The sequence below is a fragment of the Ochotona princeps genome, chromosome 19 (assembly GCF_030435755.1).
Source record: "Ochotona princeps isolate mOchPri1 chromosome 19, mOchPri1.hap1, whole genome shotgun sequence".
Lineage (NCBI taxonomy): Eukaryota > Metazoa > Chordata > Mammalia > Lagomorpha > Ochotonidae > Ochotona > Ochotona princeps.
The window spans coordinates 6,145,192-6,172,960 of record NC_080850.1 but is presented as its reverse complement, the minus strand read 5'-3'; the positions used below and the strand labels follow the sequence as shown (position 1 = coordinate 6,172,960).

The window sequence follows — 27,769 nt, the reverse complement described above, 5'->3', positions numbered from 1 at the left end:
ACCTTCCACGGTCCCCAGCTGGATGCCTGAAAAAGCAGACAGTATCAAGCCATTTGTATATATACTCTGCTTTTTCCCACACATGGGTACTTACAATAAAGCTTAACTTATAAAGTAGGAACAGTGAGAAATAAACAATAAGGTAAAAATAGTGCATAGTTATATACCATACTAACAGTTATGTGACTCTCTCTCAAGTTTCCCATTCAATATTTTGGGGCCAAAGGTTCACCTCTGAGCACTGAAACCAAAACTACAGGTGGGGTAGGATGAAGAACAATTGTACATCTCTGCTAATGGTTCTCACAATGAAGCGAAAATTATTAGAGTAACAAAAAGGTTTGTTCTTTTGCTATCACAGACTGCTGGGCCCCACACTCACACCAGAAGCTCTGGTTCTGTTGAGTCTGGAACAGATTCCAGATCCTGCCTTTCTAACAGGTTCCCAAGCGGATGTTGCTGCCACTGCTCTCACTACTGATGTTGATCCCGAGACAGCATTTTGAGAACCACTAACCTACCTATTGAACAGGAGAAGCAGTATCTGAAAGCAATTCAATCTAGAAAAAACTGTTTCATTCAACCGTTTTGGCCTTCTCCCAAAGCAGCTGACCTCCCTTCTTTTGATGACCTTCTCGGAAAGCGGCCCAAGATGAGCCATGCATCCGGGAACATCCTCGGGGAGGTTTATGGAAACTCACCTCCTTTACCAACAACGTTTTCTCATCAAGTCAGCCACCAGGCCCTTACATAAGCTCAGTACATTTCACGAACATTCAAAACCACGTAAGCTACATCTGGACATCAGCACTTAAAACAAAACAAAACAAACAAACAAACAAACAAAAAAACACCGAAACCCTGGATCTGGTCACAGTAGCTACTGATGGTAGAAGGCTCAGTAAGTAGCTTCTGTTTAAAAACAAAATAATCTCGATAGTTTTGTCAAACATTTGCTGCAACATCTGCTCATGACTCCTCTAATAGGCTCCTTGCATATTATGCCAGGAGGAACAGCACAGCAGAATTCTGAGAACTAAGAAATAAATTACAAATGTCCATTGCTTCCATTAGGAAACTCCCAGAAATCCCTACATAGAATGAATCAGGAACTTTTGTGCTTGGTATGCCCCCTAAAATAAAGTGGATGAAATACATCCCAGAAGTATCTGCTATAAACATCCAAAGAAGTCTTTGGCTTTCTTTGATCAAAATCTTATAAAATGCTGTGTCGGAAACAACCTCTTAAGTCCACGATTAGAGGCACACAGCTGGAAAGCACTCATGTCCCACCTCATTCATCTTGCTACCCCACTGCCTAGGAATGTTTTCTTTCCCTGGTAACTGGGGTAAGAAAGAACTCGCTGGCACCAGTCAGTACCATCAGGTGGCAGCATTGAGCAGGGATTTTAAAATTTTGCTTGTAAGATATTCTTATCTAATGGACTCTAAAAATAAGAATTCAAAGAAACAGTGAAATTTCTTTGCTGTGAGGAATATTTGCAAATACAATAAGGGCCATCTGTGCAGCTTTTTAAGCACAATGATATTCACCAAAATGCTGTAACAGGAAAACAAAAACCAGAAGTAACTGCCTAATTATAGGCAACTAGTGGGTAATGCAAAGTGTAACACTTTTGCAAGGGCTTCAGTGAAGCCATTCAAATTTGGTTAATAAAGTAAAACATGCTTATGAATTGAAATAGGAACAAAAGGCAAGAGGTGGAACCTACACAGTACTGTGGTCATAATCATTTATGAGAACAGCAAACCAGGACAGAATAAATGCACAAAAAAATATATAAAACACTTGATCATGAAAGAAACTTACATGCTTTCCTTTCCCCTTTATTTTGTCTCATAATAACTTCCAAAATAACTGCTTGCATTCACAGTTTAAAAATCAATATGGTAACAACCTGAATTTGTGTACTGCTTTGTATGTAAAGTACTTCTGTATCCATTCTTTCATTTGATAAACAATGATTACCAAAATGATTACTTCATTTACAGAAGGGTTCACAACCATCTAATATCCTTGACGCATTTACGTGCCATTAACTAGTTGACTGGGAGATAGATGAAAGAAAACCCCAAGCTATGCTGTTAATAACCACTGTAAAATGAGAAAACGGTAAATGGAGTGAGTCCTCTTGTAAGAGATATTTAAAATGGCACGCAATTCAGTTTACATGCAGCATCCAAAACATATAGTAGCGCATGCACTTTTCCACAGCAGTTCCACATTCTAGGCTGGAATCACCTTTTCAGCCCCGGGGCCTCCCCCCAGCACTGCTTTCCTTTGCTTCATTTCATAATTAACCTGTTAGGTGCGCTCTACCCTTGTTAACTCAGCTGCCTCTTTAGTTTCAAATTAAGTGAACTCAGATAAATGTTGTACAGTATCAAATACAAAAATATTTGTATTCGTTTTTACCATTAACCATGTATCTCGAAGACTGACGAAAATACCAAGCCAAAAAAAAAAAAAAGAATAAAATAAAATAAAAAGAAACTACCGAGCCATTTCACATTACATTCTCTGGTCCAACCTCAAGAGAAAATGGAAAAGTGGCAAATCAACAAAAAGCCTCGTGAGTGAAAGACCAAGGAAAGGTAAGCCCACAGGAAATAACAGAGAAGGGTGTAGGTCAGGAGGAAACGGAGAAAAACTTGTGAGTGCATATATTGTGCCATTCAGGTGACAAATGACACCACCACTAGCTATGGTTTTGACAGTGGACACAGACGCTACATTTTAGTCTACTGCCACTAGGGGATCCCTGTGCAAACTCCAAAAATTCGGGGACAGTTAGTTATGAAATCAAAAAACTGTACAAAAGAAAACAAAAATGTGGACTCTTGGTTCACTGAGGACATGAACTGCAGGAGCATCTTATCTACAGTTAGGCGAGCGCTGTCTTTTCTGTGCACATCATTCCTACCTGCCAAAGAGTACTTTTCTTTGGGGACTCATCTTCATTTTGATCTTCCATAACTGAAGTGTTCTAAGGGGGGGAAAAACAGGTTATTTGAATTATGCCAAGTTTTTCAAATTCTAAATTAACTAAAAAATATACTTTTGAGAACCCATGCTAGAATGGATCAACACAAACTGAAGAACTACTAGGTTGTGGCTAACAGGAGGGCCATTTGGGGTCAATCGAGACATGTTTGGTTTCCATTAATCCAGTTAGTAGCTAAAGTACGCCCAGACTCTTCATTATATGACGTTTGGGCTGGCTCGGAAAACAGGCAAAATTTGTAGCAGTGTGGCAGAAGCACTACTGCTTCAGTCTTCACCATTATTTTATTTGTGGCAAGAAAACCTAGAGATCCACAAAGTTCCCAACAATGGCATAAAACACTTAGCAGAATGTCTGCTATTCAGAAATCCACTCCAATAATCAGCTAATAATTAAAAATGACAAAACTTTGGAAGCCCCCTGCCCTTTTCTCTCCTCTTCCCCCACCAACTGCCACCAGCTTGGCAGCCCTCTCTCTCTGGAATGGCTCTGCTGGTGGGTGCCCCCACGTTTTCCCGGAGGAGAATGCTGCTAGCCACTAACAATCTGGTCTGCCTTGGGAATGCATTAGCTTTTGATTTTTGTGTTTACTACACAAAGGGGTACTGTGTAATTATTCTTTCTGGTGACCTAGTCGCTTAATAGATGCCCATTAACTGGAGATTATACATGATTGGATTTTCCTTTTGAGGCTCCAACCTAATGGCTAAATGGAAAGATAATGAGAAGGGGAAGTGGGAGAGTTATGCACTGAAAATAACAACTCATTTAAGCCTAGGAGCTTCTCTAAAAATCATCCCCAACCCTAAAATTCTAGAATTGGGGCACAAAATGTAAACAATATTAGTCTCATAGCATTATTCTAAAGGATACCACAGGTCCAATTCAGTTGTCAGAATTTAGAAGATCCTGCTTACTGCCTTTAGCAGAGAAGCCCACTGTCCCATTGTCCCTATCCTCTTGCCACATTCTAAAAAGTTGGGACTTACACAATATCTACAATCAATCCATATGAAAATGCCCAACGCAGGTAATAGCAAAAGAATCATCACTTAACCCCAGTCACTGTACAGATCGCCCAATGGCTCCAATCTGGGTGTCCTATACTGTATGGTGTAGGAAGAAAGCCCAAAGCTTTGAAAGCTCAGAGAGAAGCAGGGATCTGGATTTGCTCATTCATTTACTGTGTTTGTATGATCTGGAGCAAGTTCCTTTAGTCATGGAATAAATGCAAGCCATACAGAGTGATGGGAGGAATGAAAACACCCAGCACAATGCTTGGTGCTTAATGGAATTCAAAAACAAAAGTACTGCATTCCCTGCTTTGAAGACGCTACTTTTCCCCACGAGCTATCCTGTTCCACTTCTCTAACTTCAGAGGCTTTGACATAATGGTTCCAGACAGCTGCCTACAGGGAAACTCAGAGCTTCCTCAAAAAAATCTTCTCAGCCCCAAACTGGAACAAGGTCTGCGGCAGTACAGGAAAGTGGGGCTCTGTAGGTAGAACCCAACCACGAGCCAGAAAGGAAGGTAGTGTGCCCTCACTTCCAAAACATGGCTGGACTGACACCAGCAATGAACAGTCCTGGGCGGGGGAGTGGAAAATACAGAATCAGAAGCACTACTCTCCAGGAATTTTTACTTTCACTGCTATCTTGAAGAAACCCAGAGAGCAAGTTTCCTTAGTGAATGAACAAACTCAATCCACTATCTCTTGAGTTTGGTACTTATGAGGTCATCTTGCAATGTCACAATGTCCTGGATTCTAAGAGTGGTAAGAAGAATGGTTGGAAACATGAAAAGGAGCAGGTAAAGAAACACAGAACAAAGAGGAAGAGGGTAAGACACCCATCCCCATGTCGCCATCAGCAGGTGCCCCGGAGGAAGTGTAGAAAGCAAGTGTGTGCGACCCAAGCGGAAACGTTTCCAAACAGAGAAAAACCTGGAAACTCCAGAACTATCCTGACCAAAGCTGCCTTAATATTTCCTTTGTTCAAGGAGGAAACACACGCACATGAGAGACCCCTGTAATCTGCACAAGAACCAACTCTCTTTACAATGAAATTTAACTCTGTTCCCAGAAAAATGACACTTGCCCAGGAAGTTGAGACAGAAACACCATTCTCATAACGGTTGCAACGACTGTCCAAAATAATACATATTCATTTCTCTGTGGTGAGAAACATGCAACTTGCTTAGGATTATGAAGCAAACTGGAGCCAGAATTCAAGGCTAGACTCTGCTTTTTGCAGCCTGATGAAGATAGCCAGCCTTGGTTTAAAGACACCTTCTCTACCACTACGAAAGAAAAAAGCACCGAAGGCTGCTGTCTTCATCAACAGCATTCTTAGCATTAACGCACAGACTGTCCTAAGGACAACCAGTTTTGAAGTTGAAACAGTCAAATTTCCATTGCCCCGAGAGTCAAATTTGGAGATTTTATACCACTGGTCAGGAATCTGTATAATGAAAGCATATAGGATGAATCATGTCACAGTGTTGGTCGCTATGAAAACAGGGGGGAGGTGTCTCAAAAAAACTGAACCTAGAGCAGCTACGTAATCTAGCAATCCCACTACATAGGAATATATACAAAAGACTTGAAATTCATGTCAAAGAGACATCTGAACTTACATGTTTATTATGGCACTATTCAAAACAGCCTAGTTATCAACCTACATGTCCATTATTGACTGAGGGGACAAAGAAAATGTGCGGTGTGTGTGAAGCCCACGAGCTTGGCACCAGCCCAGAACTGTCTGTTGTGGCCTTCGGGTGAGCAAATAAAAGAGCAATCTCCCTACGTCCCCCCATCTCTAATTCTTTCAAATTAATAAATAATTCTTTGAATTTAATAAAAACAAAATTGATCTACAAGTGGAGAGCAGAAGAATAACAGGTACCAGAAGCTAGGAAGGGGAGAAGGAAGGGATAGGCGCAAAGTGGTTAACAGCTGCTGGGGCACAGATGGACCGCAGAAACAGCTTCTAGAGTTCTATGGCTCAGTTAACAACAGTTAATTGAATATTTCAAAATAGCTGGTAGAGAGGATCTTAAACTTGCTCAACATAAGAAATGAGCAATGCTAGCGGTGACCAACGTGCCAGTGGCGGCTGCACTTCGTGTACATGTACTGAGATGTCATGCAAGACCCCAGAAATAGGTGTGACTACTGTGTCAATTAAAATAAAGACTGAACATTTTTGTTTAAAACATCAACTGAAAGTACATGCAGTGTAGTCTATAAAGTACGCTCCTAAAACCGAATTTTACTTAAAACCAAGCAAACCTTGGAAAAATTACATCGTGTCGAGATGTCAACCATTCATCAGCTAGGAAACAGCGAGCAACAGCACTGCATCTGTTCACTACCCCTACAATGTCTTGCGCATTCTGCCTTCTCGCGCTGTTAGGCTGTTCCCAATGACCTGCCTCCATTCACCCTTGCTTTCATATCCCAGCACAGCACGTTCCAGGCAATGATCTATCTTTGCCAGCAGGTACCACCAACTAATATAGAATAGATTTCACTTGGAAAATGTACTACTTTGAGAGTTACGTAAAAGGAATCCGCTTCCTATTTTAAAAATGCCGCAACTTCTGTGTTAAGAAGCTAGGAGTCATGCAGCTAGTAAATAAGACTGGACCCGTCTGTTTCACCCAGAAACACTGAGTCTCCAGTCTTTTTTACTGATTGACGGAAACTGCTGATTTCCATAGTTGCTGATTCTAGCTCAGAAAATCAAATTAATGGGTTGCAACCAGACTTTTTTTAAATAAAACCAACTTGAATGCAGAAATTTCCCTATCCACAAGATTATAGCAACAAATTCACATAAAAAGATAAACATTAAAAAAAATCCAAATCAAAAGGAAGCAAGAGGCCAGCACAGGAGATAAAGCCGCCACTTGCAACGCTGGCATCCCGAAGGGACGCCAGTTTGATTCCCTGATGCCTCACTTTCAATCCAAGCCCCCTGCTAATGCCTTGGGAAAAGCAGCAAGATGGCTCAGAGGCCCCTGCACCCCCCTGGGAGACCTGGAAGAAGCTCCAGGCAGCAGCCTGGCCCAGAGTTGGCAACTGCAGCCATCTACGTGGGGAATGAACCACCAGATTGATGATATTCATTCTCATTCATTTTCTTTCTCTCTCTCTCTCTCTCTCTCCCCCCACCTCTCTCTCTCTCTCTCTCTCTCTCTCAAATAAACCTTGGGGTGGGGGTGGGGGAAGGCGTGGTCTTAGAAATTTGCACCCGCATAAGAGACTTGGAAGAAGCACCTGGCTTCTAGTTTTAGATTGGCTCAGCTCTGGGTGTTACTGCCCCTCTGGGGAGTGAACCAACAGATGGAAGATCTTTCTGTGTTTCCTTCTCTCTGTATACCTGCTCTCCAATACAAATAAATATATCTTTCTTTAAAAAAAAAATTAACTGGGGTTGGCATGGTGGGACAGCATGCTAATCCTCTTCCTGTATCCCATGTGCCCATTGGTTCCAACCCCAACTGCCCTACTTGTGATCTAGCTCCCTATTCTGGCCTGGGAAAACAGTGGACATGATCTGAGAATTGGAAGAAATTTCTGTCCCTGTCTCTTCTCTCTAACTCTGACTTTCGGCTCCTGGAAGTCTTGTTTTACTTGGTACCTTTCCACCTAAAATGCACTCACTTAAATTTTTATGTAAAGCAGAAGTCAAGGTTCATTAGATAGAGAGATAGATCGATCAATAGATAGATATTGTATTTATTTATTATTGGAACGGCAGATTTACAGAGAGAGGGAGAAACCGAAAGAGCTTCCATCTGCTGGTTTACTTCACAAGTGGCTGCAATGGCCGGAGCTGAGCTGAGCTGACCCAAAGCCAGGAGCCAGGAGCCAGGAGCCAGGAGCCAGGAACTTCTTCTTGGTCTCCCATGCAAGTGCAGGGTTCCAAAGTTTTAAATCATTCTCGACTGTTCTCCCAGGCCACAAGCAGGGAGCTGGAAGGTAAGTGGGGCAGCTGGGACATGTGAACCGGCGCCCATATTGGATCCTGGTGCTTGCAAGGAGAGGACTTTAGCCACTAGGCTACCACGCCAGGCCCTCTAACGTTTTTCTCGTATGTATTCAAGACGTGTGTTTTAACTGCTAGGCCACTTCACCTGACCCAGGATCTATGAGAGAACACAGTATTTCTTCTATTCAGTTGTAAATTTTTAGGGGGTTTTCACATCTCTGAAACAGAGAAGTTTCTTAAATCAATGATATCTTCCAATGAAAAATGGCACATGCATGTACATAAATTACATACTCAAAAATACTTAAATTGTATATACTGTCAAGATGTAAATTTTATTTCTTACTGTGGAAACACCTGAAAATTCCTTGCTATATTAGAATTAGAAGCCCATACTATAAAAGTTGCTATGCATTCAACTCTCCTAATTCTACCCAAAGCTGTTTTCACATCTCTCTAACACATGTAATTGTCCACTTGTGATAAGAGGAGATAGACTCCTGATCAGTTAACTTCCTATAAACAAAGAAATAAATAAAAAAAACCATTCTTCCATATGGATCTAAATTTGTATATTTATTTTTACAGTAAACTATGCCAGTAAATGCCCATGATTTTCTAGTTCACTTTCTGAATTATTTTTTAAATGTGTAAAGCAAGTAAAAGACCAAATCTTACATAGCTACATCAAACACTGTGAAGGCTGCACCTGTGTAAAGTCCAAGAAACAGTTTTAGAACAATGGTGTGCACAAAGTGATATTTTAAGCATGGAAAAGAGCAGTTCCAATGTCTATGACCTCATTTTTACAGATAAAATTTAAGTTATTTATTTAGAAAAACAGCCATGTTTCCCAATGCTTCCAGCACATTCTTTCAGCAGCTTGTTCTCTCTTGCTGCTGTGTGCCTCCATCTTCCTTCCTAAAGCTGAGGGGACGGGGGAGAGCCGCCCGGACAGAGGAAATGGGAAAACCCTGGCACACAGGAAGCACTCATTCAGCAAGATCCCACCTCCAATGCACAGACATCCACCTGTCCTTTGTGCTGGGTCCTTTGCTTGAGGATTCCTGGCACACAACTCACGTGTGGTAGTACAATAAATACTTGTGGAGGATGAATATTATCTAGAATGATGATAATCTTCCAAATAATCACACTAACAATAAGAAAAAGGATCATTTTGCTCCTTATTCCTCTCCATATTTTCCAAAGTGTCCACAGTGAGGATGGGTTCAGGACACAGGGAAAGAAAAGCAGATAACATTATTTCTGGTCCTCACAGGAAGGGGTAAGACACAAAGTCTACTTTCTGAGAGCAGCCACCCTTATCTTCCCTAAAGTACTGGGTTACCTAGACCAAAGAAGAAAACCTCATAAATTATTTGAATGTCTGAGACGTTCCAAAGCAGGATGGATACAAGTTCCCTAGAGTCACTCCCTGAGAAAGTAGATGGGGCCGGTCCATACACCCTTCTACTCCCTACGGGGAAGGTTGCTGTAACAGCAAAACTTATAAACGCCTTTCTATTAAAGAAAACACTCAAAACAAAAAAAGGTTAAAAAAAAAAAAAAGGTAGTGTAGAAGTGGTGGCAAAAATTATAGTCAAAAGGCATTTGATTCCCAAAAATGGCACTATAGATAGGCAGCCTGTGGAAGTTGAGGTAAAGAAGGGGCCTTTAAAGTCTGGTTTCCAATGGCAAACTGTGTGACTTTGGGTAAGCAAGACCACTCTCTTTGGGTTCAGTTTCCTCTTTATACAAAACAGTGATAATACTGTTTCAACTATAGGAATAGAAATAACATATGCAAAGCACCTACAGCACAGCATTGCTCACTCAGAGGGGGGAAAGGAAACTGGAAAAACATTACTTTTTTGTGTCTACTATAAAAAAAAAGAAAGCACCTACCAATGATTTTGCAGAAAAATACCATACCACATTCCCAACCATTTCATCCATTATACTTGCATATAACCTGGCACTTGAGTATAAACATAGGCACAATATTTCTTATTCTACTAACAACCTGTTACATCATTCAATGAAAATTGGGAGATGTAAACTAAACCCATAAAAGCTTAATCAACACAATGCCAAGCAAGCTCCCTCTCCCCCTTGGGTGGGGAGAAAGCTGGTTTTAAAGTTCAGGTAGAAATATGGGGCAGAAGCCTTGCCATTTGGATAGCCTGTTAAGATGCCTGTGTTCAACGTCATATCACCTGCACTGCTTCTCCAGTTACATGCAAATGCAGGCCCTGGAAGGCGACAGTGATGGCCCAAGTACCTGGATTCATGTCACTCACCTGGGAAACTTGAATTTATACTACGAACTATCAAGATGTATACATACACCTATAGCAACTAAAGCAGGGTTACACAGATACAATGGCACTAAACCGCACAACAGAGCAGAAGAGCAGCCAGATCCCGACACACCCAAGTTCTTCTGACACTTCAGGGCAGTGAGAAAAGAATGCTTTTTACAATAAAAGGCAATACCAACTGGATACTGTTCAAATATTTTGAGACACACACAAATCCATTCTAGAGCATACAGATGTAAAAATAAAGCTGGTAGAAGACACAAAATGTCCTCACAACCGTGGACTAAGTAATCTCTTCCTAAACTGCACACAATTGCTAAAGAAAAACATGTAAATAGGCCTACATTAAAATAATTAGTGTTTACTGAAACTACAATTAAGAGATTAAAAGGCAAACCATACAAAGTTCTAAAATGGATTTATGATGACAGCTCACTGAACAGCATACCTGAATGAGATTATTTTTATGATATGCAAAATACACTTCGATGTTGTAAAAATGATTGAATTTAAAAGCAAAGAAAAGGAACCCGGAGAATAAAAAAAAAAACACAGACAATAACTCCAGGGTTTAAAGTCCAGGGACAAGCATTTGCCACAGCAGTTGGGACACTGTTCGGCAGGTACACATCCCACTGCGGAGTGCCTGGGTTTCAGTGTGGCTCCACTCGCGATTCCAGCTTCCTGCTAACATGTACCCTGGGAAGCAGCAGGTGGTACCAGGTGGGAGACAGGAATGGAGTTGTGCCTCCTGGCCTCCATCTGGCCCAGAAACAGCTAGAGTGGGCATTTGGGGAATGAAGCAGTAGATGAAGATCTCCCTGCTTTGATCTCTATTTCTCTTCTCTTTTTCAAATACATACAGTTTTTTAAAGATCATGTGCAATTTCCATGAACTTTTTGAATCCTCTTCATAAAACCAATTAAAAATGTATAAAAGAATTATACAGGCACTTCCATAAAAATTTGCAGGGGCTGGTACTGTGACGCAGCAGGTTAAGCCTCTGGCTGTAATGCCATCATCCCATTGGGGCACCAGTTTAAGTCTCTGCTGCTCCGCTTCTGATCCAGCTCCCTGTTAATACACCTGGGAAAGCAGTGAAACGAATACAGCCCAATGATTTGGCTTCTCTCTGCAACCATAACAGCGACCCAAAGCAGTTCCTGGCTCCTGGCCTCAAGTGGGCCCAACACCAGCAGTTGAGGCCATTTGGTGAGTCGATCAGCAGGTGGTAGATTGCTCTGTCTTTCTTTTTTGTATCTGCCTTTCAAACAAAAAAGTCTTTCTAAAAATGTGCAAATGGAGTTTTTTTTTTAAATAAAAGTAAATGCTTACTGTCACCCAGATTAAGCCATTGTACCATTTTGATATGCAAACTGACATATAAATGAAAATTATTTCAAATGTGTTCTTCAGTGACTGCTCTTTCCAGGCATCCTGTCTTCTTCCTATGTCACTGCAGATCTATATCTTCATTTTCAATGGCTACTCAATACATGTAGCACAGACATGACATCTTTCACTACCTAACATAACACTGCAATGAAATTTCCAAATTCCTTTGAAAAGTGTATTTTGATTACATTCCTGGAAACCCACAAGATCCAAAAGCATGCGTATTTACGAAAGAATTAGCTAAATTAAATTTCATTTCCTCTGACCATTTACTTTCTTCAGAATGCACTCTGAATTATAAGCTATAAAGTGTATGCATCCATTCTCATTCCTCATTTTTCTGGAAATATCAACAAGGCTGACCACTTCCTTCTTGAAGCATTTCACTTGGTGAGTTTCCAACACTCTCACACTAACTTATTTCTCAGACCTCCTCCTCTGACAGAAATGCTGAAGTTCTTCACACAGAAGGAAAGCAAAACCGGGAGCAACTTGACTGCAGTGAAGGGAATGAAAAGAGGAAATGGTAAAATTGCAAATGGAAATGGTAAAAATGATATATAAATAACATTGCCAAATAAAATTGAAGACATAACAGAAACGGCATTTGAGCCCATGAACTTGAAGACTTAATATTAAAATGTCAGGGTAATCAGTTGGTCTTTCAGTTGACAGTGCCTGAAGCCCTCAGTGGAGTCCCTGGGTTTGATATCAAGTCCTGCCTCCAGCTTTCTGCTAAGGCCGATTCTGAGAGCCCACAGCTATGGTTCAAGTGATCAGGTTTCTGCCACCCACAAGGCAGATCTGGATGGAGTCCTATGCCTGGCTTCAACGTCTGACCCAGCCTTGGCAACTGTGAGCATTGGGGGATTCAGTCAGGACAGGGGAGCTCTCTGACTCGCTGTCTCTGGGGCAAATTATTAAAAGAAACAGCTAAGAAAAATGAAACAAAACCAAAAAAAGCAGTCTACAGACTAAATCTAATCCGTCTCAAAATCTCAATGGATGTCTGGCCATCGGGGACACCAGCAAGTACCCAGTGGATGAGCCCCCTACCTTTCTCCCTCGCCACCCTCCCCTACCCCACCACCATAACTCTGCCTTTCAAATAAAATCTTAGAACACACACACACACGCAGAGAAAATATTTGTAGAAGACTTCTTTGATTATTCCACTGATACCGAAAATACACAAGCTTTTACAACCTGAATGATAAAACAATGTTTAAAATACGCCAAAACCCCAGACACTTTATTTCAGAAGATACACGTGTAGGAAATAAGCATTGCCACATCTTAAGTCATCAGAAAAAAGCATTAAAAACAACAAGACACTATCTTATACTTATTAGGATGGCCAAAATCTGAAATGCAGACATCAAACGCTGGCAAGGGTGTTGTGCAACAGGAATACTGCTTCACTACTGGTACAGAGAGCTAATTTGGAAAACAGGTGGGTAATTTCTTTACAAAATGAAACACTCTTTGCACATAAATCAGAAATCATGTTTCTTTGTATTTGCACAAATAACTTATAACATATATCCACATATTCACATGGATGGTTATAGCAGCTTTACTCAAAACTACAAAACATCCTTCAATAAGTGATTGAGTGAATAAATGAATTCATGAATGAGCCACAATACATTTATGGAATAGTATTCAATGCCAACAAGAAATGAGATATCAAGTCAAGAACAGAAATGGAGAAAACTTATATTCACATCATCAAGTGAAAGAAGTCAATCTGGATAAAAGATGGACTGCCAATGAAACTGCCAATATATCCTGACAATAGGATGCGGGACTCTCTGCCACTGTCCATACCCACAATGATGGACTTCTGACTGTGAAGAACTATACTACAGTAATAATACAGGAAAACAAGTTGGGGGTGAAAGGACTTGATGAGGGGCTAAGGGAAATCCCAAGGCCTATGGAACCATATCATAAAATGATATTAATAATTGAAAAATTGGGGGGGGGAAGAAGTCCATCTAGAAAGACTACATATTGTGTAATTCAATTTTATGATGTGCTGGAAAAGAAAAGTTATGGAAACAGTTATAAAAAATTGAGTGGTTTCCAAGAACTGGAAGGGCAGGAGAAGGTATCCAGTCAGAACATCGACAATTCTTTGGACAGTGAAGCTATTCTGCATGATTCTACAACCATCCGTCCAGATCTGCAGAATACATGGCACAAAGTGAATTCCAATGTGAACTACAGACTTTGGACATGATTATCCATAGTATCGAATATGTCCCTACAGAGCAGGAAACCCATAGTACTGAGCACATGTGAGCGTCATCACAACCCTCTGTACTTTCCACTCAATTTGCCTCGAACTTAATGCTTTGGGCAATCCTCTACTGCTTTCCGCAGGGCACAGCAGGGAGCCAGATGGCAAGTGGAGCAGCTGGTACACGAACCAGCACCCACATGTAACATCAGTTCTTGGAAGTGGAGGATTAGCCAGTTGAGCCAACGCACAGGCCCCAGCGTGCAAAGAAATAGCAAGGGAGGAATTTAGGACTTTATAGAGAAAACATTCGGAGATACAAACCCTTTCTTTTATATCATCACCTGCTTTCTCCATAAAGAGGGCCATTCAGTCAAGAAACTAGGTATTAGCGGCAAACACTGTGAGATTAGAGGCTAAGCTGCTGCCTGGGGTGCTGGCATCGCTGTGGGAACCCAGTTCATGTCCTGATTGCTCCACTCCCAATCCAGCTCCCTAACTAACATGCGTGGAGAAGTAAGCAGATGTTCCAAGGCCGTGGGCCCCTATGCCCACATGGGACACTTGGAAGGAGTTCCTAACTCTTAGTTTTAGCCTGGTGCAGCCCAGAGCATTTGTGGTCCTTTGGGACGGGAACCAGTAAATGGAAAATCTCTCTTTCTCTCCCTCTCTCACTCTCCTTTCTCCCTGTCTCTAACTCTGCATTTCAACTGATAAAATTTTTTTTAATCAATATTTCAATCAAGAATGCTCTTCAATTAGGAACCCCATCAACTTAACTATCTGACACCCTGTCTGTCCCCAAAAAATGCAGTGACCATACAATACTCATTTATTAAAATAGGAACAATGAAAAAAACTACATGAATAGAGGAACAAAGCAGAAGAAAACCAGATCCCAAGAGAATCTTTCTTAGCTGCAATTCTGAAGGATAATTATCCCTGAAGAATCACTTTGGTGATTTCTTAATTATCCCAAGGTTGGCACACAGGTAATATCATTCTGGATCTGTGTGAGAAAAGGCAATCCAGTACAAAGTACTGCATACTACCTTTCAGAAAGAAAAAAGGAGAGACAAAGATCTTCCACCCATTATTCTAAATATTAGATTTTAAGATAAAGAAAACATCCCAGCCCAAAGCTATCTTTACTTAAAAAGCAAAAACTTGTTTTTTAAAAGCACCAGCTCATTTGCTGTTAAACTCATCTGCTCATTAAACTGCTATCAAACTTCTTAAAAACAATATACCAAATGCAGTTATCAGTGGAGTGGGATTTTCCAGAAATTTTACAAAATAAAGAAAGAATAAAGCAGATTTTTGAGTCATCATCACATGGGTTGGAAAACTTTAGCAAAGAGATTAATGGAAAACATTTCAAATAGTTTATGGATGTAAGAATTAAAGATGAAGACAAGAAAAGAAGCATAATTAAGTCACATTTCTGATGAAGCAGAAGCAACATGGAAGGAAGGAGATGGGCTTTTGGCCTGGCAGCTGGATGCCCACGCTCCCTTGAGAGTGCTACGGTCAACAGCCAGCTGCCCCTTTTCATTCCACATCCTGCCAAGGCAGACCCTGGGACAGGGCAGTGAGACCTGGAAACCTGGATTGTGATCCCAGCTCTAGGACTGGGATAGTGCCAGTACTGAAGGGTTGAGTCAGTAGATGGAAATGCTCACCCATTCTCTCCTCCTCTTAGCCTTTTTCCTCCCTTTACTTAATGTAAGAGATGTCACTGTTACATAGGCAATAAGCGCGAGTTGAGGAATGCATCTAAAAACTGATAAATCAGTGAAAAGAATATTAAATAAGGAACCAGAGGATTTTCAAAATGGTGGTATGGAGTGGGTATTGGGTCCAGCAATATAAGACATCTACATCCCACGTGAGTTCAATTCCCAGCTCAGGTTCCTGACTCCAGCTCCCAGCTAAGGCAGACACCAACTGGCAATCGTGATAACTCAAGTTCTTGCAACCTACACGAGAGACCTGGACTGTGTCCCCAAGGCCTGTTTGTGGCCCCAGCAAGCCCCAGCCACTGTGGACATTCGGCAAAGTAAACTAGCAAATGCAGGAGTACCTGCATGCTCTCTCACCCTTTTCTCTCTGACAAATTATTGTGAAAGAATAATAAAATGCACTATAAGCTTCTCTAATTAAAAGTGAGGCACTTCTAAGACACAGGACTACATAATTATTCAGTGTAGGTGGCTGTGAGCTTTTTCTGAAAAGGTGGGAAGGAAGTATTTTGAGCTTTGCAGTCCTTGCAATCTTGTGTCACACTACTCTGCTCTTCTACTGTAGCATGGAGGCAGCCACAAATGACACAAAGCAACTCAACAGGCTGTGCTGCGACCTAACTGTGCTCTCAAACACAGGCATGCATTTGGTCTTGGGCTCCAGGTCGCCACATTCTGGTCTGCTGGATCAGAACATCCACAAACAGGGGGCATCTCAGATCATTAGTGCTGGGACAACTGGTTAGCAACTTAGAGTAAGTTAAAATCAAATCTGCACTTCACAAAATGGACACGAATATATGACAAATGAATCAAAAATACATAAAGCTTGAAGTAACTACAAGAAAACATGGACTATGATGAAAATCACCACTCACACAGGAGACCTGAAATGAGTTGCAAGTTCTTGGGGAGTGAGCCTGGACAAAGGCGGGGAGGGGAGAGAGAGGGAGGGAGCAACATCAAGATGAAAGAACCTTTCCCTCCACCCAGATTGCAAAGGAATTTATCCATGCTTTCCTCTTAACTACTCATGCTTTCAGGCCGTAAATTTAAATTTAAACCAACAGGAGCTTTCCTTCCCCCATCCCTCCTCTTCTCTCCCATATACTTTTAAAATAAGAATAAGCACACATGAAAAGGACTGCCTTACACAAGAACAGAATGAAATCTGTGGAACTAGATTAGTACTGGAAATAATTTTGGTTATTAATACATGCAAAAGGAGAAGTTGTTTTCAGCGTCTGGTTTGGTTTTGTCTGTTTTTCTTTGGTGTGGGCCTAGCCTAGAAGCAATGAGCACACCCAGCACCCAGACCCAACGAGGATAATTCTCTGCCAGAAGAACCAGAGCTGACTCCAAGGCCAACTGTGGGAAAACACATGATGAGCCTGGGAAGTGTTGCAGCACAAAGTTGAAAAAAAAAATACTGAAACCAGTATAAGGACAGGTGCCAACCAGGCAGGAGGCAACCTGACACAACACCTACTAACTAGACAATCTGGCCATCAACATAGATAATAACAGATCATAACCTTGACAACAAAATGGGGAGATACAAGCCACACTGATGGACAGAAAGGGTCACTTTACAGTAAGAAAGGCTTGTCAGAAACGCCCCTGTTTCAGTAATCAAAGTGATAACCATTCATAGCGAGACACAGTCATGCCGCACCTGACAGGATGCAATGAGAACATGGCACTTCTGTGACTGCCATGTCATCTATCTTGTCATAAGGAAGCAACAGACAGTGGCAGACATACTACAGAACAACTAATGTGTACCTTCGTAAAGTATCAAAAGTCACAGCAGTCCAGTAAAGACTGAGACACTCTTCCAGACAAAAAGAAACTAAGAGACACAAAATATATACAATAAAGACAACATTGCATTCTGAACCAGACAACGCTTCTAAAAATTATAGGACATTTTTGGAACCTTTGATGAAACTTAAATAGGGAGTGAGAATCAGATGGCAACAATGTACTGATGTTAATTTAGTGGCATGATTCCTTAATGATTATGCACAACATTCTTCTTCATGGGAAATATAAAGCAAAAGATTATAGCATGATAGAACATTTAGTCAGTTTCATTCAAACTACTTGATAACAAAAAAATTCCTTGTATTGTACTTGTAACAGAAGCAAGTGGACTTTAACATCTCAGGCCCAAAGTAGTAGTCAGGGGCTAAAGACCTTGCCTTGCATGTGCTAGGATCCCATATAAGCGCAGGTTCTAATCCCAGCAGCCCAGTTTCCCATCCAGCTCCCTGCTTGAAGCCTGGGACAGCAGTAGAGGGCGGATCAAAGCCTTGGGACCTGCACCCGCGTGGGAAACCTGGAGAACACTCTGGATCAGTGCAGCTCCAGCCACTGCGGCCACGTGGGGAGTAAATCAACGGATGGAAGATCTTCCTCTGTCTCTCCTCTTTTCTGTATATCTGACTTTCCAATAAAATAAATAAATCTTCAAAAAAAAATCTCAAATTAATGTTGCCTGAAGACACTTTACAGGTCTTCCAAAGCCATCCCTTTCCCAGAAACTCTGCTAGATCCCCTCAGACAATGCTTCTTTTCAGTCTTTTTCACTCAAATTAATTACATGGTAATTTCTTCCTATCATCACAGTCACCATTATCTTAACTCAATTTTTCATTTTCTTTCATCTAAAAGAGAAACATGCCTTTTATAACGCGTGCCTAAGTATCCCCTAGGAGATTTTATCAGGACTCCAACTAGTGACTCCTGGTTTTGGTTACTTTAGGGTAGATACAATCTGTCCATGTAAGATGGCAGCTTGTTCTTGGTGTCAGCCGGGCACAGACTAGTGGGTGACACACAGTGGGTCCTCAGTAAATACATACAGGATCTATGAGCTTCTTTCCTTAAGCATTTGGTGAACGACCCCATTCTACCTCAGTTTTGCAGCAGAAAGGTCTCAATTCTGAACACCAGTCACAGCACCTGGGCAACGGATGTCACAGGCTGCACGGTTGTGACATGCTCAGAAATGTCTCTGGAGAGGGTTCTCTCAGCCCACCTCATCCAATGGGAGACTGTTGTTTGAGCAGGCCAGGCCTCAGGCAGCTCCAGCTCAACACAGACACAAATCGCTCATCCACAGGGGACCGAGAATCTAGAGGATGCCACTGAAGCACACAGCCCGAAAGGCCTGTTCAAACTCAAGACAATAGCACTCAATCCCCTGGAGGATACAGTGAGATGGAAAGCACCAGAAGATAATGTAAAAAGATATATACAGTTCATCGCCTAGAAATAAATCCTGAATAATTCAAAAGGAAGGAGCAGATTTATGTTTAAGGACGGTGGTTTGTTTTAATAATTAAAAAGATTCTAGGCACTCAAAGAAATGATTTATAGGATATTCATGAAGTACATACTATGGCAATTTCAGACTATTACAAGACATTATAAGAGATGTTAATATAATCATCCAGAATGACGTACAAAGCATGAGTAAAATAAAACCTGTAAAACTATACATATATAGAAGACCCAACTTGGTAAATACATGCATATATTAAAAACAAAATGCAAATACAGCACATTAACAATGACACCCTGAACTGATCTGATTTTTCACTTTGCTTTTACTCAGCATACATTAGTTTTATAACCAGAGGAGTGCCGTATGATGCTAACAAAGCTTGCACCTAGCCTTTCCTTCACATTCCAGTTTATTGTCCTTATGGTTCGTTAAGTAAATAACTTTTGAACACCCAACACCTGCTAACAACCATCCTAGGAACAGGTGTGTTTACCAAACAGTGAACAAGAAAATGTGATCCATTTCTTGCGGAACTTGTATTCTGGTGGGACAATGACAGCAAACAGAAGAAAAACAAGCATAAAAGGGCCCAACGTGATGGCCTAGTGCCTAAATCTTCACTTTGCATACAATGGATGCCATATGGGCATTGGTTCATGTCCCGGCAGCCCTGCTTCCCATCTAACTCCCTGCTTGTGGCCTGGAAAAACAGTCAAGGACGGCCCAAAGCCTTGGCTCCCTGCTTGTGGGCACCTATGTGGGAGACCCTAAAGAGGCTCTTGGCTTCAGATGAGTTCAGCTCCATCCATTGTGGCCACTTGGGGAATGAACCCTCAGATGGAATATCTTTCTTTTTGTAAACCTGACTTGCCAATAAAAACAAATAAATCTTTAAAAAAAAAAAAAGAAAAACAAACATGGAATATAATCCAAGACAGTGCTATATGCTTTAAAGAAAAAAAAGAAAACAAAGCGGAGTACAAGACAGAGAGGTAGAGGTGAGCAGGAAGTTATTTTAGACTGGGTGGTCAAGAAGTCCTCTCCAAACAATAAATTTGATCATGTGTACTACCCGTATTAATAACATAAATAGCATTTCTATTGCATAACTCTGTTTACAACTTAAAATGCAGATACTCATGCATGAGTTCTATTTCTACTTTGAGAGGAAGTGAGGGTTGCCAAAACTAGAGACTACATTTAAATCCTACCATGAGTGTCCTTTCTCTAGCTCTCAATGAGTTTTCAATTTTCTCACATAAAACAGATAATAGTGCCAGTTTACTATTTAGAGGATTAAGACATCATATATGGGAAGGAGCTTAGAAGCATGTCCAGGCCTATCAGTGTTCATTAACAGGAAGTTCCCCACACATACACGGCCCTTGGATAAACCCAGCCCTGGGCACCAAGGGATTCCTTACTAAAGACGATTCCACTCTTGTAAGCAGACACGGGTCGTGTTTTCATCTTCCAAACACACAAGCAGCTCAAACATCCAAATCACCCCTGAATTCTTGCTGGAAACTGGTGTCATAAATGATGCTAACTGGATGAGACTCGCATCATTTTTATTAACGCCCTGCTTAGCTTCTCTGCTCCTTCCTCACTTCATCAGAAACTGCCTGTCTGCATTTTAAGTCCCTAATTCCTCCACGTTTGACCTATTTAGTTTTGGCTGTGATGGTAATTCTATGTGTCAGCATTTTGATCAAACACGAACCTAGATGTTGCTGGGAAGGTGTGTAAGCCGTGATAATGCTGGCAAACAAAGTAACAGTTAACACAATGCAGAATGCAAGGGGCGTCATCTCAGGTGAAGACTCAAAGTGCAGGTGTTCAGGCTTTTAAGAAGGAATTTCCCTCAGGACTGCAACAAGTAAAACATGTTTGAGTGTACTATAGCCCGCCAGCCACGCTGACACACCTCACACGTGTCAGCTCCGCAGTCGTGTGAACTGGTTCTCTAGTGCCTACAGGCTGGCATTGTGGTGCAGCAAGTTAAGACACCACCTGTGACCTCCAGCACTCTGTACTGGAGCACAGAGTTACAAGTCCTGACTGCACTTCCACACTTCTGATCCAGCTTCCTGCTAGTGTAGCTGGAAAAGAAGTGGAGGCCAGCAAGCACTACTACCTTCAAGCCTTGTAGGAGGCCAGGATGGAACTCCTGGCTCCTGGCTCAATCTGACCCAGCTCTTGCTGCCTTCCTGTCCGTGGGCCTGTATTCTTGCTGTTTCCTTCACCCAGGATAATATTCCTCAAAATTCTTGCACTGCTTGCTACATTTTCTTCAGGTCTTTGTTCTAGTCTCCTCCCAGGGAACCTTTCCCTCATCCCTTCTGCAAGGCCTGGTCTATCCTACCCTTTAATATGCCTAGCCCTGTTGTCCTCAAACATCTATACTCCAAGTCCGGCACAATAGTGTAGTGGTTAAAGTCCTCACCTTGAACACACTGGGATCCCATGTGGCCGCCAGTTCCAATCCCGATAGCCCTGCTTCCCATCCAGCTCCCTGACTGTTGCCTGGGAAAGCAGTTGAGGACAGCCCAAAGCTTTTGGATCCTGCACCAGAGTGGGACACCTGGAAAAAGCTCCTGGCTCCTGGCTTTGGATTGGCTCAGCTCCAGCCATTCTGGCTGCTTGGGGAATGAACCATCAGATGGAAGATCTTCCGCTCTGTCTCTCCTCCTCTCTGTATATCTGCCTTTCCAATAAAAATAAATAAATCTTTAAAAAAAAATCTATACTCCAGGACAACATTGCTTTATTTCTGTTTTATATATTCGCATATTCGCATACTGCCATATTCTACAATGAGTCCCAGCACCTTGTAAAAGAATCATAAGTATTTGCTGCTTAAAGAAAAAAAAACTGAACAAAAAAAATGTGACTTTCAATTTAATTCTTTGGTGCTTTCATTTTGAGTATTTATTTCTATTGCAATCATAATTTATTACAATATTGAAAATGGTAATAAATCTTCCTGGTAGAAGTCTCCAGTGTTTGATTCAGAATTTTTCCAATGACCATTGTAATCTGAAGAACTGATCTCGAGTCTCCAGCACAATCCTCTACTGGCTAATCCTCTTCCTCCAAGCATTGGGATCCCATATGGGCACCAGTTCATGTCCCCACGGCTCCACTTCATATCCAACTCCCTGCTTATGTCTGAGAAAGCAGTGAAACATTGCCCAAAAGCTTTGGGACCCTGCCACCAATGTGGGAGTCCCAGAATAAACAACTAGCTCCGGGAATTGAATTGACTCAGCACTGGCTGTTGAGGCTATCTGGAGAGTGAACCAGTAAATGGAAGATCTTTCCCTGCCTCTCCTTCTCTCTATAAATCTGCCTTTCCAATAAAATAAATCTTTTTTGAAAATCATGTATACTTATTAAATTTAACACCCTTAACATCAATGCTTGATTAAATTATTGTGTGCTCAGAAAGTTGGGCTGCACAGTGATTAAAAATGCAGCTCTACAGCCTGCCACAGTGGCCTAGAGGCTAAAGTCCTTGCCTTGCACCCACTGGGATCCCATATGGGCAACGGTTCATGTCCCGTTAGCCCCGCTTTCCATCCAGCTCCCTGCTTGTGGCATGGGAGAGCAGTCAAGGATGGCTCAAGGTCTTGGGACCCTGCACTCACGTGAGAGAACCGGAAGAAAAACTTCAGGCCCCTGGCTTCGAATTCGTTCATTTCATAAACAATATAAATGAAAATAGAAACAAATCCAGCATTCTTACATGCAACTTAATAAATGTAGCATGAAATATGACATAAGTCTTTTTCAAAAAGTAGAAAAAAATTTTAGTGTGGCTTCAATTCCATCTACACACTTTCCTATCCTCAAAATTATACTGCTTTGGAAACCATAAATTACAACTGCTAATAAAGCAAGGTGTTGTCTTAATTATCCTACAGCAGAGGCTCTCTGCCATAGGAAACAGTGATTCTCTGAGTCCTTGTACCACAAGCCAGGCATTGTGCTATCATTAAAACTTTTTCGAAAATACTAATTTAGTTGTGATTTTTCTGCTGTTTCAAACACTTTGACCACCTGTTCTCAGAAAATATGACACTGAAATGATTTAAAACCGATTTCAATTTAGGATAACAACAAAGAGAATCGTATTTTTAGAAAAAAAACTAAGATGAATGCTTTTCAAACTTGAAATGTCTATATTATCATTAACACATTTTAAAACCAGCCCTATCTATACAACCACAGGTCATGAGCCAACAAGACGGATAACTAAAGAGAAAAAGAAGCCTGCAAGGGAGTTCTACGAGTGGGCATGCACATGGAATCTCAAGCCAGTGGGATGATACGAGATCAGTGGGAGAAAACAGCCTAGCCATCTATAAAGAATTCACAACATCTACCAAAATAAATTCCAAAGAAACAATGACATTTAGATGTAAAACATAATACCATAAATCACTAGAAGAAAAATCAAGGAAAGAAGGAGCACGAATACATGAAAACTAAACATTTCTTTTGAAACAAAATAGCCAAAAACAATATGAGCAAAAGTGAAATAACTGTCAAGCTGGGGTCAATTTTTGCATTAAGTGACAATTTTAATGAATTCAATCAATACAAAAATAGACAAGGGGCAATTCATAAAACAAAAAATATCCAACAAATATGCATTTTTGTATGTACTATGTCTCATTAGGTATCTTGGAGAAGTGGAAATAAAAACGAATTAAACTTTTTCTGTATTCAGATTATTAATAATAAAACACTGATTTTTTTTTTTTGAACAGCAATTTAACTTTCAGGAATTTATTCTAGACATAATTATACCAACCTGAAGAGACACACACAATGAAGCCACAACAGTGCTTAGCCTATCGGAAAACTGATTCTTAACTGTCTTTCATTGGGGAACTGGTTATAATTTGGAAAAGGATCTAAAGAAATAAGATAAAAAGTACTACACCTTCAAAGAAAAGAGTAACTTTTGTTTTCTAGCTGAAAATGTTAGTTAAAAATAAAAGCTGTAGTACAGTTCTGTTCATTTTTTTTTTAAGTTTTATCCTACAACAGTCATGAGAAAATATGATACTTTGAAAAATAAGACCGTGAGATCAAAGGAAACCTATATGTCATTTTATAACCTCTGGTGCCTATTGCGGTTTTATTTTTTTTTTTTCAGTCTTATTTAAAAATTTTTAAATGTTGAAATAAAGCTGTGGTTATTCACAATCTATCTCTATAGCTCTGGCTAATTTCAGAGTTTTACACACATAACATACGCACATGCTGCACAGGGACCTCATCTGCAACTGAGTCTGATTTTTTTTTTAATTAATTTGTTTTTATTAGATTTACAGAGAGAAGGAGAGACAAGAGAAGTGCTTCCACCTGCCGCGGCTGAACTGATCCAAAGCCAGGAGCCAGGAGCTCTTCCAGGTCTCCCACACGGGTGCAGGATCCCAAGGCTGTGGGCTGTCCTCGACTGCTCCCTCAGGTCACAAGCAGGGAGCTGGATGGGAAGTGGAGCAGCCAGGACATGAACCAGCACCCATATGGGATCCCGGCAGGTGCAAACAAGGGCTTCTGCCACTAGGCCACTGTGGGGAGCTGGATTTCCATTCACAGATTTGCCTACAACAATGAGCTCCTTCAGAGCAAGAAACAGATCTGCACTGTTCATTTTTATATGACCAGCACCAGCAGAGGTCCTGGCACATACCAAGTGCTCAGTAAACAGTCACAGAATTAAATCTGCAGAACTTCACCAACTTTTAAGGTTCAGGAGCACTCATTCTGACGCTTGCTTGCTTGCCTCTCCCCTTTTCTGATCCCTAAAAAACTGAAAGGTCTTTCTTACTTTCAAATTAATGATGACTAAACTAGCCACATACCAGATACCAATAATAAAGCTTCCACAAACAAAACTAAGACATAAAACTCAGGAAAGTGACATTCCAGAGTGAAAGGAAAAAAACCAGTCTGGAAATCAGGTGAGTGCAGAATTCAAATGCCTTGTTCTGCCAATCCACAGTTCACACTTACGTAAATAATAACCTGAGTCAAACAGCACACATCATCTCAGTTTCAGTTTCCACATCCAGAAAAATGGGGGAAGTAACACCTACGTCATGGGACTAATCTTTCTTTTTCGAAATCCCTGCTATCCTTTTTCCCTTTGCACAAATGGTTAAAACAGCAGTTGGCTAAACACCGCCTAAGGTAACTTCCTCCCTCAGCCCTGCTTTATCAAAAGGCTCACCTACTCAGCAAAACAGACAGGCCAACTGGCTGATGTTGTGACTCTCAGTGGGTCCACCGTGGCCACTTTAAAGGTGACCCTTCCAAAGAAAGCTCCCGAGTCTATGCAACGTCATCAAGTTCTGCTTCTTTTCTTCTAAGGTCTGTTTCCAATGAGCTTGTTCAGATGTATGCAATGTAAGGAAGTGTATCTTAGTGGTAAAACAAAACTGTGGCATGTAAGCAATATACATTCCTTGAGATCCCAAACCAAAATGAAGGCGCTGAATGCCAGTATTGTTTTAAAGACTGGATGGAGGTAGAAAAGAGGAATGTTGGCCTTGAAATAACTGATGAGAAAAAGAAAAAAAGAAAGTGCAGGTTGTCATTTTAAAAAATTAATAATAGGGCCCGGCGCCGTGGCCGAGTGGTTAAAGTCCTCACCTTGAACCCCACCACCACTGGATCCCATATGGGCGCCAGTTCTAATCCAGGAAGCTCCGCTTCCCATCCACCTCCCTGCTTGTGGCCTGGGAAAAGCAGTCGAGGACGGGCCAAGACTTTGGGACCCTGCACCCGCGTGGGAGACCTGGAGGAGGTTCCTGGTTCCCGGCTTCAGACTGGCGCAGCACCGGCCGTCGTACTCACTTGGGGAGTGACTCATCGGATGGAAGATCTTCCTCTCTGTCTCTCCTCCTCTCTGTGTATCTGACTTTGTAATAAAAATAAATAAATCTTTAAAAATAATAATAATAATAATAACAACATGGGGCTGGCATTATGATTCAAACTAACCCTCCACCTGCGAGCACCAGCTTCTCCTATGAGTACCGGTCCATGTCCAGGTTGTTCCACTTCTGATCAAGCTTCCTACATATGCCTAGGAAGGCAACAGAAAATGGCTCCAGTCCTGGGGCACTGTACTCAAGTGGGAAGCCAACAGGAGGCTCCTGGCTCCAGGCTCCGGAATGGCTCAGCTCTGGCCCTTGCGGCTATTTGGGGAGCGAGCCAACAGATGGAAGATCTTCCTCTCTGTCTCTACAATGCCTTTCAAATAATAAATAACAACACGTAAAACAACTGAGTGGAGAAGAAATTCTCCCAGTTTCATTAACACATGGTTGCTTTCCATTCACAGAGGGAATAATGATTTGCGAATTCCAATCACCTGAACTTACACTTCATTTACAGTCCTGTGTACCTTCAATTAAATGCTAGCAAAAACAAAAACCTAAGTAAACAGAATTTTCCACTACACATCTCTAAGTACACTATTTTTCCACTCTCTAAGGTAAGGTCCTTGATGGCAAGGTTTCCATTTTTTCCTCATAAATGACTTTCACAGGAAGAGATGAGTCAAAGAACTTTTAACACAGTTGGATTTCCATTTTCAACAAGGTAACAACCCACACTTCCTCCCACAAGCCCCACCTCCAGAGAATTCACAATAAGGCTACTAAAATATACTGAACCATGCTTTCCATTGGTCAATTACTTTCAACTGAGAGCAACAAAAAGACCTTGCACTCCAAGACCCCATTAACAACAACTACAATTCTTCCCCTACTTAAATTTCCAATTCTGGAAAAAAAAAAAAATTCAGGTCAGCCCACTAAAAGCAACTGTAACAGTTCCAGAAACCAGAGACAGATGTACACCATTATTATAATGCAAATATCCATTATGCAGCACCAAGGAGCACGCACACAGCCACGTCTGCCATCAAGAGCGTTCTATTAGAGCTGCACCGCACACAGGGAAGTTGCTTTTCCAAACACAAACACCACACTGCAGCCTCACTGCAACGCCCAATCCTTGTGTCGTGGGACTCGTGACCCACATCGTGGGACTCGTGACCCACCTTTCACGGAGAAGGTAAAGATCACTGGGCCTTGTGTTGAATTTACTCTCCCCAGTTAACTGCATTAGCAGGGGTCCAGGGCAGTGCTCTAAAGAAAGCAATTTGAATCAATAACTGCAACAATGCTACTCAGAATATGTGTTAATAAGTAAATTAAATGCTCGACCCAGCCCCAGCTGCAAGAACATTGCCTCCTCCCTAGCATCCCAAGCTCCATTCAAGACTTCACGTGTACAAAGAAAGCTATTCTTGAGCAGAGTTGCCCAGGTCATCAAAATCACCACTTTTGCTTATTTCATAATATCTATGTTGTTTTCCTAAAACAAAGCAATCTCTACAGGACCATCAAGAATTTAATCAGTGCTTTTTAGAGATATAAAACAATGGGTTATGCAGTGAAGAAAACGGAATATTGCTATTGAGACCATATATATTTAAACCCATGCTTCCCCAAAACAAAGCATCACAAATACAGCCCCAGAAACGTCTGCCTAGGCTGCCTTGGAAACCATCCCAGTAAGCCAGGTACTCCTACTAGATGTCTGTCCTGAGAAAACACTTCCCATCCTCCAGACCCCCACCCCCAACGTTTGGTGTTTGTTTTTTTTTTTTTTTTTAATCTGTGGAATTCTCTGCCGGCTCCTGCCTGGAACTGGGTGGACC

At 41.4% G+C, this 27,769-nt stretch overlaps 1 protein-coding gene across 11 annotated transcripts in view; it reads right to left on the bottom strand.

Moving 5' to 3' along the window:
* Positions 1-27,769, bottom strand: part of FBXW11 (F-box and WD repeat domain containing 11) — a 120,337-nt gene that overhangs the window by 55,234 nt on the left and 37,334 nt on the right. For 5 of the 11 annotated variants that reach the window (XM_058677852.1, XM_058677858.1, XM_058677856.1 and 2 more), the window contains one exon: positions 2,946-3,008. The exons of 5 other annotated variants lie outside the window; for them this stretch is intronic. In XM_058677852.1, the coding sequence (XP_058533835.1) occupies positions 2,946-3,008 (63 nt within the window). Of the gene's footprint in view, positions 1-2,945; positions 3,009-4,572; positions 4,661-27,769 lie in introns of those variants that run through there. One more of the 11 variants, XM_058677859.1, reaches the window with a different exon arrangement.